The sequence below is a fragment of the Dama dama genome, chromosome 19 (assembly GCF_033118175.1).
Source record: "Dama dama isolate Ldn47 chromosome 19, ASM3311817v1, whole genome shotgun sequence".
Lineage (NCBI taxonomy): Eukaryota > Metazoa > Chordata > Mammalia > Artiodactyla > Cervidae > Dama > Dama dama.
Window position 1 is genome coordinate 36,274,427 of NC_083699.1, and position 19,839 is coordinate 36,294,265.

Genomic DNA, 19,839 nt, shown 5'->3' on the forward strand with positions numbered 1-19,839 from the left:
CTTAGAGGTACATAAACCATAAACCTTAGCTTCACCAGAGGACGACGACCATCCAAACACTATTCTCAGTCACTGAAACAATCAAATTGGAATGTATCTGTTGAGCAGAAGAGGGGACTACTCATAGAGTTCCCAGATAAAATACAGGACACCTAGCTAAATTCTGATTCAGGATAAACAATGACTAATCTTCTAGTCTAAGTACAACTCATGCAGTTATTAACTGGGTGTCTAGTGTTTTTATTGGCTAAACCTGGCAACACTATAGTGATGACTGTCTTATCAGAAAAGTTATAAGCTGGCTTCTCACTGCCTTTCTATAAGTTATCATACTCCTAGAAGTAGAGGCGGGGGAGGAGGAGAAGATTGACAAAAGGAACTAGCCAGAATGCGACTCATTCTCACGGGGTATATAGCAGAGCTGTGGGTGGTTTTGCTTCTATTATTAACTCTGAAACTTCCTGTGTAAAGGAAGGATCTATAGCGTGAAAAGCCATCTGCTAATACAAGTTCTCACTAATAAGTGAATAGAGAGCTCTCAAAAAACAATTGAAAGTGAAGTCGCTCAGTCGTGTCCGACTCTTTGCGACCCCGTGGACTGTAGCCTACCAGGCTCCTCCGTCCATGGGATTCTCCAGGCAAGAATACGGAGTGGGTTGCCATTTCCTTCTCCAATAGGAGTGAACAAATCTACACTATAAATTCCCATCCCTTCATCCAAAATGTCACCAAAGCCATTCACTAATGAAGACTGAGAAACAAACAGGGGACTAATTAATAGTCAAAACATCTGCCTTAGAGGTTAACACTCTGATTATTACAGATCGTTTCAACTGATTTATCTTTAAGTTAAGGCCATTCAGTATATTTTCAAATCTTGATTGATATATTTTCTTAGTGTAAAAATTTTTATTTGGTTAGTTTCTAGCTCTTCTATTTCCCTGCTGAGACTATCTTTTCATTTCTAAGGTCTTTTTCTGATAATTCCAACATTTGGGTCATCTCGGTGTTTTCAACGTTCTTGGTTCTTTGTATATAGAGAAATTTTGGATTGTATCCTGGGTATTTTGAATATTACATTATGAGACTCTAGGTCCTGGTTTTGAATCCTATAAAAAATGCTGTTTTTGTTTTAGGAAGAAATTGATCCATTTAGGATCAATTCTCGTCTGCTTCCTATGGGCTGTTAAAAACAACAGGCCTCAAATAGAGTCACTGATGTTAAGCCCCAAACTAGGACTTAATTACAGTTTCAGCTCTCCCAGGAATGGAATATTAAACCAGTCAATCAGGAATCACCTAATCAGCATTAGCTAGGAAACCTGCCTGAGAGACCCCTATTATCCCCTAAAGAAAAGTAACCTTGCAATAACCAATGCAGTTTTCTGCCTAGGATAACATCCTTGTTCCTGGTCCCTTCTGCCTGTAAACCCTTTCATTCTGTATAGCTCCTCAGAGCTCTTTCTCTTTACTAGATTGCATGCTGCCCAACTCATGAATCACTGAATAAATCCAATTAAGATTTTTTCAATTAAAAAAAAAAAACTGCCTTCGTCAAAGCTAGATATTGTGGGTTCTGCAAAATAAAGCTCTGATTACGATTAAGTCATTTCTTTTCATGTGGCTCTGGAATTTGGCCTTCTAGCAACCACATTGGGGTGATGGAGGGTTGGGCCTGGGGGGCACATTCTTGAGGACTACCTTTCTTGACCAACAAGGCTGAGAACCTTACTTTTGTATTGCTCTCAGCAACCAAGAAGAATTAGCAAAGCTACTCTCAGCAGTGGCTTTGTCAACAGCCACTTTGCCAACAGCCGGGAATCCAGCCACACAGGTGCTATTTCTTTTTGTTTTCATTCTTTTAATTATTAACCACTTCCAAATATCTACCTCCCTCCACCCTCCCAAATATATCTATTTCTTGTATCATGTATTTGTGTTATTCTGAAAGCACAAAGAACACAGCCAAGGCATGATCAACCAATCCCTTGCAAGGAAAAAAAAATCCTTACTTCACTTCTCTGTATGGTCTAGCTTTATGCTATACCCATGTCATTGCATTTCCTGTACCATGAATGACCAACATATAGGACAGAAAAAAGAATTAAAAAGAGTTTATGACCAGCAGCATTTTGGTAAAGGTAGATGTAGATCAAGGTGAGAAAAAGCTGACAGTCTCCTGATCATTCTAATTGCCTAGGTTTCAATCACTTAAAGGCCCAGTAAATTATAACAAATATCCATATTAAGTCCAGGCAAAAGGGACTAGCTCTGAAGGGGAACACTGAAATTTTGGGAGCCGAGAACTACATAGGCTGTCTATAAAAGGTAAAAAGTTGTATTTCTATGGACAGGCCCTCTGAGTTTTTCACTGACTTCTTTCTTACCAACTTGCCAAAAGGCTAAAGGTGAAAAACATCAAGTGTGGCCAGCCCATGTGGCCCACTGGAATAAAGGCAGCAGTTAGTTTTGCAATGGACAGCTCCTGACATGGAGGGGTGAAGGGAGCCACTTACCTTAAATCTGTCAACAGCCACAGATGCTTCTGAGAGGGACTTTACTGAAAACGGTGTAACTTTCAAAGCAAAAGTCATGGAATTGAAGACAGTTACTACTGTGAAAGCCTGAAAATAGGAAAAGAGGAGAAATTGAGCCTGATGAGGCTCTGTGGCTAAAGTAACACAACATCATCAATTTCCCCTCAGGTTTAAAGAGGGCTACAGCTTGACTGACAAATGTTGGTATGAGTCAGATATATTTCCAATATATTTTTTTAAAGATAGAAATTTTATGAGACCTCCAGTTAAAATTCTCAGTGAATCTAAATCAATTGATGATCTGTATTTCAGAATTAAACCCAAAGCTGAGTTGACTAAAAACAAGCTGTGCACTATCTGTGCACTGGGGCTAAATCTCCATTCTTCCACTTGGATTAACTGCATGAGTGAAAAATCCAAATCTAGCAATAAGAGGACCAGAGCATCTCTACATGTGGTGTTTCTAAAATGTCTCCAAGCTTACAGACCTGTGCTGCTGTTAGATCAAAGCCAAGGGTCATGTGAACTGAAAAGGTCACCACGCTGGCGATCACCATCACAATAGGAGCCACGCCGACAGTGATGCTCTGAAAGTACCCAGCTTTTTCCAACATCCGACGTTCATCCTCTCGGATTTCTAAGGAAAAAAAGCAAGCCAGTTTCTAAAAAGCAAGTTGAAAGAAACTATGGGATACTGCTTATCTGTCACCAAACATTACTTGGTAGGTCTTTGGCCACCATGGGTTTTAAAACGACCCTGTAACATTTATGATGCAAAAAACTAGGTCAATATGACCATCAATTATAATTTGATCATGAAAGCTGGTATGCAAGCCTGAGGTTTGAAATGGATCAAGTCATAGGAATGAATCTAACAGAAAAGTCATTACTTCTCAGTACAATAATCATTTTCTGCCTTAGTCTGATTCATTTTGCAAATTTCTTATGTTTAAAAGGAATGAACACATTAATCATGTCTGTTATTGGCAGTTTTGTTTGCTTACCTAGTTGTTGATTATTTCTAGCTTAAGTACTTATAGGAAAGACTATACAACAATAGTGGAGAATTAAAAAGGAACTAAGATTTACTAGGGTGCCTACTGTATATTGGAGTTAGGAAAGAGGCTTTCACACAAAAAAAGCAGTAAGGATGACTGAAAGAAGATGAATGAGATAAAATACAATTTTTGTAAGCAGAATGATTTTTCTTAAATATCTACAAAACTAACAACCTCATTAACAGAGTAACTATGCCAAAGCCTTTGACTGTGTGGATCACAATAAACTGTGGAAAATTCTAAAAGAGATGGGCATACCAGACCACCTGACCTGCCTCTTGAGAAACCTGTATGCAGGTCAGGAAGCAACAGTTAGAACTGGACATAGAACAACAGACTGGTTCCAAATAGGAAAAGGAGTATGTCAGGGCTGTATATTGTCACCCTGCTTATTTAACATATGCAGAGTACATTATGAGACACGCTGGGCTGGAGGAAGCACAAGCTGGAATCAAGATTGCCGGGAGAAATTTCAATAAACTCAGATATGCAGATGACACCACCCTTATGGCAGAAAGTGAAGAAGAACTAAAAAGCCTCTTGATGAAAGTGAAAGAGGAGAGTGAAAAAGTTGGCTTAAAGCTCAACATTCAGAAAACTAAGATCATGGCATCTGGTCCCATCACTTCATGGTAGATAGATGGGGAAACAGTGGAAACAGTGGCTGACTTTATTTTTCTGGGCTCCAAAATCACTGCAGATGGTGATTGCAGCTGTGAAATTAAAAGACGCTTACTCTTTGGAAGGAAAGTTATGACCAACCTAGACAGCCTATTAAAAAGCAGAGACATTACTTTGCCAACAAAGGTCCGTCTAGTCAAGGCTATGGTTTTTCCAGTGGTCATGTATGGATGTGAGAGTTGGACTATAAAGAGGGCTGAGTGCCGAAGAATTGATGCTTTTGAACTATGGTGTTGGAGAAGACTCTTGAGAGTCCCTTGGACTGCAAGGAGATCCAACCAGTCCATCCTAAAGGAGATCAGTCCTGAGTGTTCATTGGAAGGACTGATGTTGAAGCTGAAACTCCAATACTTCCGCCACCTGATGCGAAGAGCTGATTCACTGGAAAAGACCCTGATGCTGGGAAAGATTGAGCACGGGAGGAGAAGGGGACGACAGAGGATGAGATGGTTGGATGGCATCATAAACTCGATGGACACGGGTTTGGGTTGACTCTGGGAGCTGGTGATGGACAGGGAGGCCTGGCGTGCTGCGGTTCATGGGGTCACAAAGAGTTGGACACGACTGAGCGACTGAATTGAACTGAACTGAACCATGGAGTACAAAAGACCACAGAGTAGGAAGTATGACAACAAAGCAGTGAAGTATTTTCAAAACATTTTCAAACACAAAAGCAATTCTTCTGAGAGGCTACACACTGACCTTAAAAGTATTACCACTGTCCCAAACACTGAGAAATGCATTAAGAGCCAGCTCTCAAGCCATACTTTTAAAGATTTCATTTCATTGCTTTAACATTGATCACATAACTTACCCAAGTCTGTAATGAGCAAGAATGCTCTTTTCAAGCTAATACACACAGGTAAAGATACCAAAGTCAGGAGCTGAAGGATGAGTGGAATCTCAGAAAGAAGATTAGAAAACTGAGAAAATCAGAATTTGAGAGCCAGAAGGGACCATCAGTGGTGACCCTGCCAACAACAGGCTTGGCAGACATCCTGTTAGCATCCAATTGTTACATTCTATTGCCAACAAACTCACTAGTTAAAGAAAGGGGCCCGATCCATTGCTGGAACTTCTGAGTGGTCACTTCCTTCTGATGACCACTCATAATTAAAGTTTATGGAGTGTCCCTGAAGGTTCACTCAACAAATCAAGCACTGAAAATAAAACAGTTTCCTTAATCTGAATGCTGTATTTCTTCTATTCAACCCAAAATTGCACCAGCTTTTTAATTGGAACATATTCAGGTTAGCTCACTATGAGATTATGGTTGACAAACAGGCATTTCTATTATATTTAAATAAAGTTTAACTGTAATTATGTCTTCTCATTTGAACTCTAAAGTGCCTTTATATATATTTTTTCTTAAATTTCACTTTTTAAGGCCCAAGATTTCAACTTTTGTTAAGATCTTTAGGAATGCCCAGCTAAGGTGTTACTTATTCCTCCACACTTTGTGGCATTTACATACAACATGCTTATGTCTGCACTGAATTTATGGATCAGGGTAGGGTCAGGCACTGAAAACCTTGTGACTCAACACAAATCAATTATTTGAAAAGAAACCAAACTTAAAAACTACTGTGAGTGAGTGGAAGAGTGAGGCCCAGAGTCCAGCTCTCCTGAAGCCCGGCCAGCTCCTCTCCCAGCACCACCCCCAGATTCTTACACCTGCCTACTCGTATTGCACACATTCCCCGAGTAGGGGGGTGGGGGGTAGAAGTGGAGCTCTCAGCAGACACTTGCTATTGTTTTCTGGGACGGCCTCATGTCCAGACCAGAAAATCACAGGCCGAGTGACAGTATAGATAGGGGGCTTTGAAACTGAATCAAAAACTCATAACCAGATGAGTTATCTTGGGACAAGTCAGGTCTCAGTTTCCTCATTTATGAGGTGAGATCATGAGTGCCAGTCTCTAAGATCCCTATCAACATAATGCTCATAGGATATTTTAAGAACATAGGATATTTTGATCCTATGACATTAGAATTCCCAGTAGCTAATGTGCTCAGAAAGCAAAGAAGCCAATATACATATATCAAGTCTTTAAACTCACTTTGTACACTCTGAGAGAATGCTTTGACCCAGGCATACATTTTAATAAATTTAATGTAGGTGAGGACTTCATTCATCTTCTGGACACGGTCATCCGTGATGGTCACACATTTTCTCCTGAAATACGCAGTGATCCGTGATACAAACATCTGAAAGGAAAAGCAATGGTATGCCAAATCAGAGCTTATTCAGAATTAAGAAATGTCTACTCTTTCTGGGAAGTAAACCCACTTAAGATTATTATAAAAGTGAGCATCCTGTAGTTACACTGCCTTTTTAAAAAAATTTAATATTTTTACTGTTTATTTACTTATTTGGCTGCACTGAGTCTTACTTGTGGCATGTGGAATCCTTAGTTGTGGTATGTGGGATCAAGTTCCCTAGCCAGGAATTGAACCTGGGCCCCCTGCACTGGGAGCACAAAGTCTCAGCCACTGGGTCACCAGGGGAGTCCCTGTACTGCGTTTTAATAAAAATGGTCTCTTAAATGATAATAGTACTTGACTCATCCCTTTGGAAGAAAGTTAAGGCAAATATTTGCTCTCAGAGCAATCACGGCTATCAATGAAACCAAAAGAAAGCAGGAGAGCTATATCAGTTAGCATCAGCTTGAAATGGAGTGACTCAACTATTCCTGTGTTACCTGGGGGCAGAGTTCACCTGCTGACCTTCTCCTCACTCACACTCTCTTTTTAAATCTCAGGTAGGAGCTACTGCCTTTATTCTAATAATGTCTGACTTCCTTTGAAGTAAAAATTCTGCCTGTATGGAGTGTACACTGTTTAACTCTTTCTAAACATTTCCAAACCAGGTACCTGCTTAAAGGAACTTTCCAGTCAAAGATGTGATACCTCAGTGGTGTCAACTATATAAAGCCCAAAAGAAGTAATTCATCTGAGGAGAAGCTGCCAAAATACAGTAAAAAGGCTTACTCACCATTGCAGGATAAAAGAGGATAAAAACAGCTGATCCCAGGAAGCCTGTTGGTCCCAGAATAATTACATTATAAACCATGCCCAAGATGGCAATAACAGGTCCTCCAGCCAGCAAGCTGCCAACAGCAGCTGCCTCGAACATCCTCTGTCCGTCGTTTGAGCACAGGTTGATGAGCTACGAGATACAAACAGCGGTGAGTGGACACTGCAAGGACACAGATGCTGGCTCAGCAGGAAGGTAAAGGACAGAGCAGGAACTCAAGGGAAGGTAAAAGCCCAGGCTGCGAGCTCTCTCTCTGCCCTGAAACCACCACCCCTCACTCACCTCACCCACAGACTTCTCCTTAATGTTCTTCAGCTTAAGGATCTTCTTAAACGCCATGGTTAGGATGGCTCCCCGCAAGCGTACCCCAGTTCGGTAATTCAATGCCCATGTCAGTGCAAGTGACCAAGAACGCACGGTTTCTGTCAGGAGGAGGCCCAGGACTAGCAGCAAGCTGTACTGGAGGTTAGACTCTGTGTCCTGGGTATACTCCAGGAGGTGTTTCACCACGAAGGCCTACAGGGAGAAACACACACCGCCGTCAGCATCTCCACCGCACCCACACACCACAGCACAGTTTTATGTTAAGTTAGAAAGAGAAGGCATCTTCACTGTACAGTGACAAGTGCCTAAGCAGAGAAAGACCTTCTTGGAGGACCAATTACTACTGACAGCCCACCCTCGGCAATTTATGCAGGGCATTTTGCAGGAGGCAGGTCTAATTTGAAACTTTTCTTCCTTTAGGATACCATCAAAACTGATACTCTTTCTAATGTAACATAAACCTGTCCATGAGCTGAAATTCATTCTCAACACACTGGTCATTAAAAAGTATATAGTTGACCTTATTCCAGTATCTTCACACAATGATACATTTCTTTACATGAAATTAAGACCTTTCTTTTTTTTGGATCGTTTCAAACGTGCTTATTTGATAAAAAGGAACAGTGTACCTACAGTTGGACTGGGGAAGAGTGAGAAGTGCATTTGCAAAACATTCCTGAAAATAAACATCAGCAGTTTAATAGTACAGAAGAGAGCAAATAAAGCAGACTAGCCACAATCCAGAGCCCCTCCCACAGGCCCTCCCCCATGCCCCACTCCCTCCCAAAAACAAAAACATGTTACCTCAGGTAGCACATGTCTAACACCACCTGCAGGGAGGGAAGGCAGCAGCCCCCAGAACCACCGAGTGCCACCTCCAGCTCTGAGGTCCTGCAACGCCGGAGCACACACTCACACAAGGCACATTCAGCAACAGGATTAAATACCAGGAAGTGGGAGGTCATGTACTTTTATTGAAAATGAAAAAAAAAAGTACCATCTTCAAAGAGCATCTCACAGACACTGTACAACAGGAGGAGCATTGCGGTAACATACATGGGAACATACAGAGTTGAGTTATACAGGGCTAGCCAGCCAACAGGTCGTCTGGCCGCGACTGTTGTTTTTTAACTACACACAGTGGAAATACAGCATTGAACCGAGATCTGTTTCCAGAGTCCGGAGGAGCGCATCAAGCTGACAGCACTTAATCGGTTAGGGCTCCTGAAGTTGCAGTGAGTCTGCAATAGAGGAGATTCTCCAGGAATAAAGACCTCGATGCTAAGGAAAGAGAGTTAAAAAACAAAACAAAACTGAAAACTCCCCAAAGGGGACTCTTGCTTAAAATCACTGACGTATTGGGTCACTAGGCCATGAGGAGTGACCTCTGCTCAGGACGGAATACAAAAATCTAGGCCTCAAGGAAAAACGGGTGGCATCCTTCAGAGTCTTTTCGAGTCCTTACAGCTAAAGTCGATCTTGCCAAAAATGAAACAAAACAAACCACAGCAAAAAGAAAGCCAAACCAATCCCCCTCCCTAAAGGAAGAAAACAAAATTAAGGAGAAACCCATCCACCATCTACCCCAATCCTTATAGCCTTTAAAGGGTACTGACGCTGGAAACCAGCACTTGACTGACAGACCAAAATGGAGGCCAGACGCAATCGTCCTGAAGCAGCTAATGCTGAATTCCAGAACCCAGACTCTCTCTGGGTGAATCGGTATTTCTTGTTTTTTTTTCTAAGAGGAAACCAGATGTTGACTAGATCCTAAGAGATCCCCACCAATCAGATTTCCGTCAAGTCTCAGTAAACAACCTGATCAAGTAAACAGGAGATTTCAGATGCCAAGAACTGTGTATCCCATCTCTCCCCTCCCTTGAATTTTTAGGTTTTATATCCACTGCTTGGGTCACCACTGCACACAGCTGGGCTGCTGGTTTACTAGCAAGAAGGTTGGCTTCTTTTTCCAGTATGCAATCCAAAATGTGGAACTGAGTCACTGAGTGGCAGGGTCAGAACCCCATTTTCCTCACGTGAAGCAACTCAGTAAGATGGCGGTGCGGTAAAGCATTTTCTCACACACCTCGGCACTGACGGAGCCGTCTCCAAAGGAAGGCGTGAAAGGACAGCAGGTTGTAGTTTGGGGTTCCTTCCTTCCCAAACCTTTATTGTGCCGCTTTTCAGCACCAGGCAATAGCATTAGGACCTCCCAGAGGGGAGGAGAAGGGGGAAGGTAAAAGACAAAATGAATGCTTACACTATATAAAACTTTCAAAGGGGAGGGAAAAGAGGAAACAGCAGATTAAAGAATTTTCAACACACACAGCGTTTTTAAAAAACAATTACATTTCAAACCATTTTGTATGGAACAAAGGAAATAAAAAGGTTCTCATGAAAAAACCAACCAAAATTTCATCTTAAAAGCTTACAAATTTATCATTTAAATTTAAACAAACTGGGAGAAAACTCGAGATTGTCAGCATAGCTATCTGGCTGTCCATTCCCAGTGAATAAACATTACCTTACCTGAACTCTTGGCGAGAGATTCTGCCCAGCTTGACTCTCTCATTCTGACCGCAGAATACAGCCATCCTGAAAATTCTAAAGAACAGCTTCTGTCACTGGTTCCACTACAGAGACACTCCCCCCAAATCCAGATCCTGACAGCACCAAGCAAGCTGCAGCTGGAGAGAGGCTGGAAGGGCGGGAAACTTACCTCTCTAGAGGCTTTTCACTGTCCTTTCCCGCAAAGGCCCGTGAGCAGAGTTAGCATTCACCAAGAGATTGCACTGCAGGAGGAAGCCGTCTCTTGCAGATCTACAGGGCGGATGCTAATTCTTTACATACAAATCATAAGTCAGGCCTGGTATTTTAAAACTGTTTTAATCCAAGAAGGCCACAAATCATCTCTGCAAGTTTAGCAATTTGGCCGCTCATCGGAGGTCAGGATCATACCCTTATAGATTTTGGTTCTCCATTAACACTATGGTGACCCTTAGACGCCATGTGCAGAGTGCTGGTCCACTGGTGTGACTGAAACCCCTCTTGATCATTATTGTCCAGCCCTGGCCAGCCAGCAGTTAAAAAAATGAAACAACACACAGTCACTTGATTGTGTTTCATTAGCTCTGCATATGGCTACCAAGGTTTAGTGAGGCTGGAGGGGAGATTTAAAAAAAAAAAAAAAAAAAAATATATATATATATATAGGGTATCTGGGGACTCAGTTCTTACATAGATTTCTGTAAGAACAGATGAAGACAGTTTGAAAGTCCTGCCATATTAGAAAATGTGCAAAAAATCTAAAATGGATATTCTTCCAGAGGATTTAAATCCACAGATGGAAGGTATGCTCACTGCTAATAGTAATCTCAAACCCAATTCTTCAATTTCCAATTAAAAAGAAATTTGTTAGAACTGGAGCTCTGAAAAACAGAAGTTTCCACTGCTTACAATCTGAAATCTTTTTTGTCAATGAGAGACTGTGGATGGAACCACTGCTTTCTTGATCATTCCAGGGGAAAAGTCTCCTGAAATAACACAGGCCTTAAGGGGCTCTTCTTAAAGAGAGTGAAGAAAAGGAAAAGCGTGCTGCTGTTTTCCTATTAAAGGAAGGCTCTCAGCTCTCCCTGGCATTGAGGACGCTTTACTAGAGATTAGTAATCCAGTGCACGGTGCCTTAAAAGAAGGTGAAAGAATACGCAGGTGCTCAAGGGAGTGACTGTAAGGCCACCAAGCTGAACAAGCGTAAGTAACTTTTTATCCCAAGTGAAAAATTAAAATCCCAACAATATGGAATTTTGGAGGGGAGGTGGGAGAGCCAATGAAATTCTAGCATTGACCAAACAGAATCAAGGAAGCCTGTATACCGTGCTACCCAGCTGAAAGAATTCTTCGAAAGATCAGAGCAGCCACCAGCCCTGTAGTGAAACAATGACAGAAGCTCTTCTTGGGGGAAGCTGGTCCTATGAAAACGTTTGCCATTTTGGTCAGTGACATGATATTCAGTTACATGGTCCCTCTTACTTAAAAACTTATACCAAAGTGTGTTAGTTTAAGGTCAATTAATAAGAAACCCAATACCAGAAAAGGAGTGTTCTCTGCTTCAGAAAAGAGATCAAAAACTTTTTAAAGGCATCAAACATTAAAAACAAAAACAAATGAACAAACAACAACAAAAAAAGAACATAACAGAAAAACTGCAAATTAGTTTTACCTAATTACCATGCATCTTAGGCCCATACTTACCAAAACCATGAACCTCCAGCTTACCCACACACGGAAAATGCACAGAATAAGGAGTACTACTGCTCCGATGCCTCAAGGCAAATATGTAGAAAATAGATTTAATCAAAGTCTCAAGTGTAAGGGCAGTACAGTGGGTGTAAGAAACAGGTGTCCAGAAAACAGTGTGATGGTTACTCTTCTCCCCTACTCTGCTTCAGCAACACTAGGAAAACCAGGGCTGCCACCCCGACACCTGCCACACAGTTTACACCATACACCAAAACTGAAAATGGACTTCAGGTTAGACTCTAAAAATCTCAACAGTCCTCCAGCTTCTTGAGGTCTCCTTTGCCAAAGAACCGGCAAACATGTGACAACTCTGCCCCCAGATCTTCGCTGTGTCACCAGCACCAACTCAACAGCCTACACCACACAACGCCACTCACAGCACAGCAAGACACACTGCCCAAACCAGGACTGTTGTTTCATGTCAACACGCAGCACGGCAGCATGGTCCTGTGCAGAAATGGAATCACTCAGCTTCACCCCCACCCCAGGGAAGCAAGCCAGTTCCACTTCTTCTGTGGTAACACGGCCCCCTCATCCTTCCAGTTGTCACAAACCACTATTCACCCAATATCAGTCATTCCCTGGTAACAGACCTGGAGGCATCTCTAAGGTTGCTAACTAGCCCAAAGGTGAGCACAATCCCTGAAACAGAATAAGAATGTTAGAGCTGGCCATGGCCGGGCCCCTGGAGACTGTCAGAAAGGATGGTTAGGACTTACTGGTCCACTGAAGCCCGCCAGCTGTGTGATCATCAGGCACACGATGGAGAGGATGAGCCTGGTGCGGCAGAAGGTCCACACAACCCTCCGGAGGGAAGCAGCGTCGGGCCCAACTTCATTCAGCTCTTCTTGCCACAGTCTCTCTAGTCTTAACAAGGGCACATGTCCTCCGTTACACATCTTCCCAGGGAATACGCACACCCCAGCCTCCCTGCTGCCATCACTCACACCAGTCTCTCCTTTAAAGTTATGTACAGAGTCTTTACCTTCTGGGGAAAAAAAGACCCTTCCTGATAACCACGTATTTACCCTGTATAGTCAGCCTCTCAGGATTCAGAAAATGATGAGAACCAAAGTCTTTCCTTCCACCCACAAAAATTATCCCTGAATAGAATCTGTCTTTCTCAAGGGTCCCCAACCCTTGCTGAAGGATCCTCTGGTAAAGTGTAAAGTTGTAAACTAGATTTTAATCATGACAATCGGCTACCACAAAAATGTACTCTGTCACAAGGCAGCAACATAATCTCCCTGCAGACTCAGGAAGAGAAGCGGGGCTGAGAGAGAGAGAGAAAGCCCGTAGTTAAAACAGGATTCAAGGTAAAATAGGAGATAAAGCAGAAGAGCAAAGAGAAAGTCACCCCCAGGCTATCCCCCCTCTATAGCATGGCTCAAATCCTAAAAGGACTCAGAGTTCTGAACTTGGAACTGCCAGACCCACACTCCTAGCTCAGGCCCTACATATCCAGTCTGTGGGAGGCGAGGGTGGACCAGAGACGCCTACCTTCTGCAGTTCACCTCGGAAGACTCATACTTGGACAAAGACCACACATCCTCCATCAAGAGCTCCCCCTTCTTGTGGGCTTTGTGAGCCAGAGGAGAAAGCCAAGAAAAAGTCATACAGGAGAAGAGCCCAGCATTGTCCACTGGGTGCTGGTGTCTGAGGAGAGAAAACCCAAAGCACAAAATTGTTAACACACATGGAGAGGCTAGCCAACACTTAAAATATGCTGTTTAGTTAGTATACAGCACTCTTGACCATGGAAACAGTGAGAGATTTTATTTTTTGGGTTCCAAAATCACTGCAGTTGGTGACTGCAGCCATGAAATTAAAGGATGCTTCCTCCTTGGAAGAAAAGCTATGGCCAATCTAGATAGCATATTAAAAAGTAGAGACATTACTTTGCCAACAAAGGTCCGTCTAGTCAAAGCTTTGGTTTTTCCAGTAGTCATGTATGTATGAGAGTTGGAATATAAAGAAAGCTGAGCACCGAAGAACTGATGCTTTTGAACTGTGGTGTTGGAGAAGACTCTTGAGAGTCCCTTGGACTGCAAGGAGATCCAACCACTCAATCCTAAAGGAAATTAATCCTCTATATTCATTAGAAGGACTGATGCTAAAGCTGAAGCTCCAATACTTTGGCCACCTGATGCGAAGAACTGACTCACTGGAAAAGATCCTGAGGCTGGGAAAGACTGAAGGGAGGAGGAGAAGGGGCAACAGATGATGAGATGGTTAGATGGCATCACTGACTCGATGGACATGAGTTTAAGTAAGCTCTGGGAGTTGGTGATGGACAGGGAAGCCTGGCGTGCTGCAGTCCATGGGGTCACAAAAGGTTGGACATGACTGAGCGACTGAACTGATACTGATGACTAAACTCAAGTTTCCCCAAAAAATCTTAGCCCAAATTTTTCTGGTGCTTCACAGACAAGCCATTAACTAGCAGAACCTCTTACTTGGAAGTGGTCCGGATGGGCTTCAGAACACTTAAGCTATGATGGTACTTTCCTTTGGGATGTTCCTCATCCAGGATTCTGAGCTGAGAATGCATGGAGGGGTCCAGGGAAAGGCCCTCCGCTCGGGCTGCTGTTTCCAAGGCATCCTGGCAATCCAACTGTTTCAACAGAGAGGGAGAAAAAGCAAAGCACAGTTAATGAACATGAGAGAATCAGAGAGGACCAAATCTACTTGACACAACAGCTCAAACTGCAAACCTGATTCATCTCACCCAGGAAATCCCAAGGGTCAGGAGGTTAAACACTCACTTGTGTGATACAAACTCACTAAGGAACATTCAACTGGATACTTAAAACTTCTACACTAATAGACTTCATTTATTATTATTTTTTTAGCACTTTCAGAAAAACTGAGCAGAAAGTATAGAGCTCCCATAGACCGCCTCACCTACCTCCTTCTTCTCCATAATTAACATCTTGCATGAGTGCACTACATTTGTCACAAGTGATGGCCCAACACCAATACATTATCACTAACTGAAATCCACAGCTTATATTAGGATTCACTCATTGTGTTGTGTGTCTTAAAAGTTATATTTTTATCACCAAAATGTTTTATCTTTCATTTCCCCATTTCCCAATATAGACTGAGAGTCAATTACTTCACTACTAACTGCAAATTCTATTGCCTATTTTCTATGACAGAAACTTAAAATCAACACCTCCTGCCATTAAACAGCTCTGTCAGGCAGAAAAAGCCAGAACGCACACATGCCTCCCCCTTCTCTCTCTTGTTAGCAACAAGGAGTGCAGAACTGGGGCTCTCACCCTGGCTGCCCAGCTAAAGAGCTCCTATCCAGACTTCCACAAGCAGAGGGTCTCATGGGTAGAAATACAAAGTTACACATATTTACTACAAAGTTTATAAATACCAATTAATCATATTAATAAAAATGCATGTAATTCAAAGTCTGACTATGGCAGAAGAGGGTGGGCCAAAAATCTTGATACTCCTATGCCCATTTATTCTAAAAGTAACCCAAAATTACTTTTTAAAAAATTTTATTTTATTGAAGTGTAGTTGGTTTATAATATTGCATTAGTTTTTACACTAGAGCAAAATGATTCAGTTATGTATACACATTCTTTTTTAAAAACTTTAGTATTGGGATATATAGCTGATTAACAAACAATGTTGTGATTGTTTCAGGTGAGTAGAGAAGGGACTCAGACATATATATACATGTGTCCATTCTCCTCCAAGCACCTCTCCCATCCAGGCTGCCACATTAAACATTGAGCAGAGTTCCATGTGCTATACAGAAGGTCCCTGTTCATTATTCATTTAGCAGTGTGTACATGTCTATGTCAAACTCCCTAACTACCTCTTCCCCCACCAGCAACCATAAGCTCATTCTGGAGGTCTGTGAGTCTATTTCTGTTTCATAAGTTCATTTGTATCATTTCTTTTTAGATTCCACATATAAGGGATGTCATATGATATTTCTCCTTCTCAGTCTGACTTAATTCATTCAGTATGATAATCTCTAGGTCCATCCATGTTGCTGCAAATGGCACTATTTCATTCTTTTCAATGGCTAAGTAATATTTTATTGTATATATGTACCACATTTTCTTTATCCATTCCTCTGTCAATGGACATTTAGGCTGCTTTCATATCTTAGCTTTTGTAAACAGTGCTACAGTGAACACTGGGGTGCATGTATCTTTTGCAATCATGTTGTTCCCCAGATATATGCCACAGATCATAGTCACAGATCCCCATACAGAGTGGGATCACAGTGTCACACACACAATTCTTCCTCATATTCTTCTCCATTATGGTTTATCACAGGATATTGAATATAGTTCCCTGTCCTATGCCATAGGACTTTGTTGTTTATCAACTCAAAGTGACTTCCACAGTTACTGTTACAGAAGCAGAACCATTCTTTTCCTCATGAAAGGATTATAAGAACCTCATCCTTTTCTGACATTCTCACAAATATTTCTAGCAATTATTGTGAACTAGCAAGAAAGAATAGACTCCCAGATCAAGAAAAAGTTAAGTGGTGTAGCACCTGACACACTGGGGCTTACACAAAACGGAGTCTCTATTTTCACACACTACCTCTTTCACACACAGAAGAGAAGCAACTCAAATATTAAGAGGCAGCTATTTAGTAAGCCTTAAAATAGCACAGTGTGCAATCTCCAACTTTATTATTCTTCCTTTACAAAACTGGTTTAGCTGTTCTAGATCTTTTGTCTTTCCAGGAGAACCAAGTTCAAGAGTTAGGAGAGTTTTATAAACATCTTTGGATAGTATGGCATCAGAAAAGGAAAACTTGGGAGGAATTTCCTGGCTGTCCAGTGGTTAGGACTCTAAGCTTCCACTGCAGGGGGCACAGGTTTGGTCCCTGGTGGGGGAACTAAGATCCTGCATGCCATATGGCATGACCAATAAATACAGAAAGAAAGAAGTATCAAAGCTTATGTTTTTTTAAAAAAGGAAAACTTGGTATGCCATCCATTAGCATTCTTATGTAAGAGTGGCATAGTAGCATTAAGAGAAAACTAAAATCTTCACATCTTATTTCATTCATTCTTTCAACAAATAACTTATAGAGCATCTATATACAAAGCTGTCCCAGATACTGGGAATACAAGTATTCCAATTTCTATCTTTAGTGTATACTGATTTCACTTTATTCATTTCTAAAATGCCTAGTTTCATCAAAACCTATGAATAGAAAAGTGAATGGACTTAATGACAACAACAAACAAAATCAATCTTAATGCATGAGTTTTGCTCCTTTGACTATATGCATGATGTAATGTTCTACCACCTTCTGGGTAGTTACTTCCCATAGTGGAGAATGTGAAATTCAAAGGTTCTCTAAAAGGACTCAGATGAGAGCAGGCAGGCAAGATTTCACTCCCCCAGGCATATCATGAGTACTACACCAGCATGAGAAAATGCCTGTGACATATCAGAGACTGAGGGCTCTCATACAGTTTTTGATTTTCGAACAAGGCATTCAGTATAATTTCATCCTGACAAAGAAAAACCCCCATAAAAGTAGTTGAAAAAGTGGCTGGATTAATTCTCATATTTTCATACAATAATAACCCATGGAGTAGGAAAGACCACCATAAGGGTATGGAAGTCTACATTGTTGATCTAAGACAATTAAAAGTTACCATTCTAAGCAACCCACGTAATAAGTCACATCATATTTTTGCTATTCTTTCCTAAACTGCTTCTCAAACTGTCAATCTTGTTGCCATATCCTACTCACTGCCTAAATGACAACAGTGAAATATTTGTTGGAGATAATAGGATCCATGCAGAATCCTGTTTTAAGTCCTGCTCCATACTTGCCCCCAGCTCCTTCAAAGACAGGACTCTCTAAAGCAGCAGGTGTTTAGCTCCTGGCAAGAACTCTTGAATGATAAAATAACACTATCAAGAAAATCAAGAGAAATCCCCCTTACTCCAATAAAGCTATACTCTCTATGATCTTAAAGTATTTATACTCCTTAGGCCACTGTGGAATTTTCCCATAGTTGGAGGCCTCTGTGAAGTATAGTGGTTTTGCATATGGATTTTATTATTTTTATACTTTAGTTTATATATTTATTTTTGGCTATGCTGGATCTTCACTGCTGCATGTGGGGGCTATTCTAGTTGCTGTGAGCAGGGGCTACTCTCCATTGCAGTACGAGGGCCTCTCATTGCGGTGGCTTCTCCTGTTGCGGAGTAGAGGCTCTAGGGCGTACAAGCTTCAGTAGTTGCAGCACACAGGCTCAGGAGTTGTGGTTTGAGGGGCCTAGAGTGCATGGGCTTAGTTGTTCCATGGCATGGGAATCTTCTTGAACCAGGGACTGAACCCGTGTCCCCTGCATTGGCAGGTGGATTCTTATCCACTGTGCCACCAGGGTAGTCCCTGCACATGGGTTTTAGAAGATAGGATATGGGCTCACAGGCTGATTCTGCCACCAACTTTCTGCATATTACCTAGTCACTTTAAGCTACAACTTACTCATTTTTACAATGGTACATGCACCTACCACAAAGTGTTGAGGAGAATGAATTAAAGTGAAAGACACTTAGTGTCTGACTCTTTGCAACCCCATGGACTATACAGTCCATGGAATTCTCCAGGCCAGAATACTGGAGTGGGTAGACTTTCCCTTCTCCAGGGGATCTTCCCAACCCAGTGACTGAACCCAGGTCTCCCACATTGCAACCAGCTGAGGCACCAGGGAAGACTACAAGATGATGAGAAGAATGAATGGGATAATGAAAAGTGTTTAGCAAAATACAGGGTGTAAGTATTAAACAAACATTTAATATATATTAATTACACACCAACCGATCCACCTGATAAATCTTACAGACTATCTCAACCATTGCTCTTTCCTTTAGCTTTCCCTAATTGTTTCAAGATTAGGGAATTCATTTCCTCCTTCTTATGTCTTCCCTGTACTGCACCACTGCAGTGGGATGCGTCTGGCAGGAGAAGAGCTCCTGGAGGGCAAGCTGACTAACTCTTGTTTGCATCCCTGGCCCCTGACTCGGTATAGGGCCTGGCATCTATTATTCAAATGTCAACTAGAATATCTCAATGTTGCTCCGCAGTCTACATTATCATCATTTAAAGCTACATGATATACCACGAAGAAATCTTCTTAACCAATCCACTTCTGTTTAGTTTCTCTACTGTTTTGCATATTATTAAGAGTGTAATAAACAATTATAGTTTATTTTTCTCTTTCTGGATTATTTAGCATAAATTCCACCAGTGGGATTACAGGATTAAAAAGTATAGCTCCTAGCAACTAGACATATATCCAGTTTGCTTAATTACTCATTATAAAATGTGTACTCCAGTGTTACTGCAAAAGAGAACTTCTATTAGCTTTAGTACTTTCAGTTCTATTTTGTTGATCCAAGGCTGCCTCTGTCCCACCTACTCTGGGACATTAGCAAGAAATAAAGGAAGTTAGGACAATCTTCTTTGCGGTCAGAGCTCATGATTAGCATATATCCGTAAAAGAAAACCGCTTACTTGAAGGTGATGGGAAAATGTGGACAAAAGAATTTATAACAAACCAATACAGCATTTACTGTGTGCCAGGCATTGTTTTAAATGTTTTACAGATGCTAACTTCTTATAATTCTCACAATTACCCTATGGGATAGACACTCTTATTCCCCTGTCTTACAGCTGAGGAAACTGTGAAGTAACAGTAGAGACTTGAAGAGATCTTTATTTATTTATTTATTATTATTTTTTTTTGAAGATATCTTTAAAAAGCAGAGATTGAATCCAGGCTCCAGAGTTAAGGCTCTTAATTACTAAGCTATGTGCCTTTCAAAGAAAAAACAAGCAAATAAATCATTACTGTACAAGATGACCTCAGATGTGTCTTTATAGACA

The 19,839-nt window shown here is 41.4% G+C and overlaps 1 protein-coding gene across 3 annotated transcripts in view; it reads right to left on the reverse strand.

Annotated features, from left to right (window-relative positions):
• The window catches only part of ABCC5 (ATP binding cassette subfamily C member 5), an 82,124-nt gene that overhangs the window by 47,218 nt on the left and 15,067 nt on the right, over positions 1 to 19,839 (reverse strand). The window contains exons 3-10 of one of the 3 annotated variants that reach the window (XM_061166690.1): positions 14,393 to 14,550; positions 13,437 to 13,592; positions 12,656 to 12,803; positions 7,596 to 7,829; positions 7,272 to 7,445; positions 6,337 to 6,484; positions 3,026 to 3,174; positions 2,517 to 2,624 (exon numbers count right to left, since the gene is read on the reverse strand). In XM_061166690.1, the coding sequence (XP_061022673.1) occupies positions 2,517 to 2,624; positions 3,026 to 3,174; positions 6,337 to 6,484; positions 7,272 to 7,445; positions 7,596 to 7,829; positions 12,656 to 12,803; positions 13,437 to 13,592; positions 14,393 to 14,550 (1,275 nt within the window). Of the gene's footprint in view, positions 1 to 2,516; positions 2,625 to 3,025; positions 3,175 to 6,336; positions 6,485 to 7,271; positions 7,446 to 7,595; positions 7,830 to 8,270; positions 8,368 to 8,591; positions 10,242 to 12,655; positions 12,804 to 13,436; positions 13,593 to 14,392; positions 14,551 to 19,839 lie in introns of those variants that run through there. The other 2 variants (XM_061166691.1, XM_061166692.1) reach the window with 2 other exon arrangements.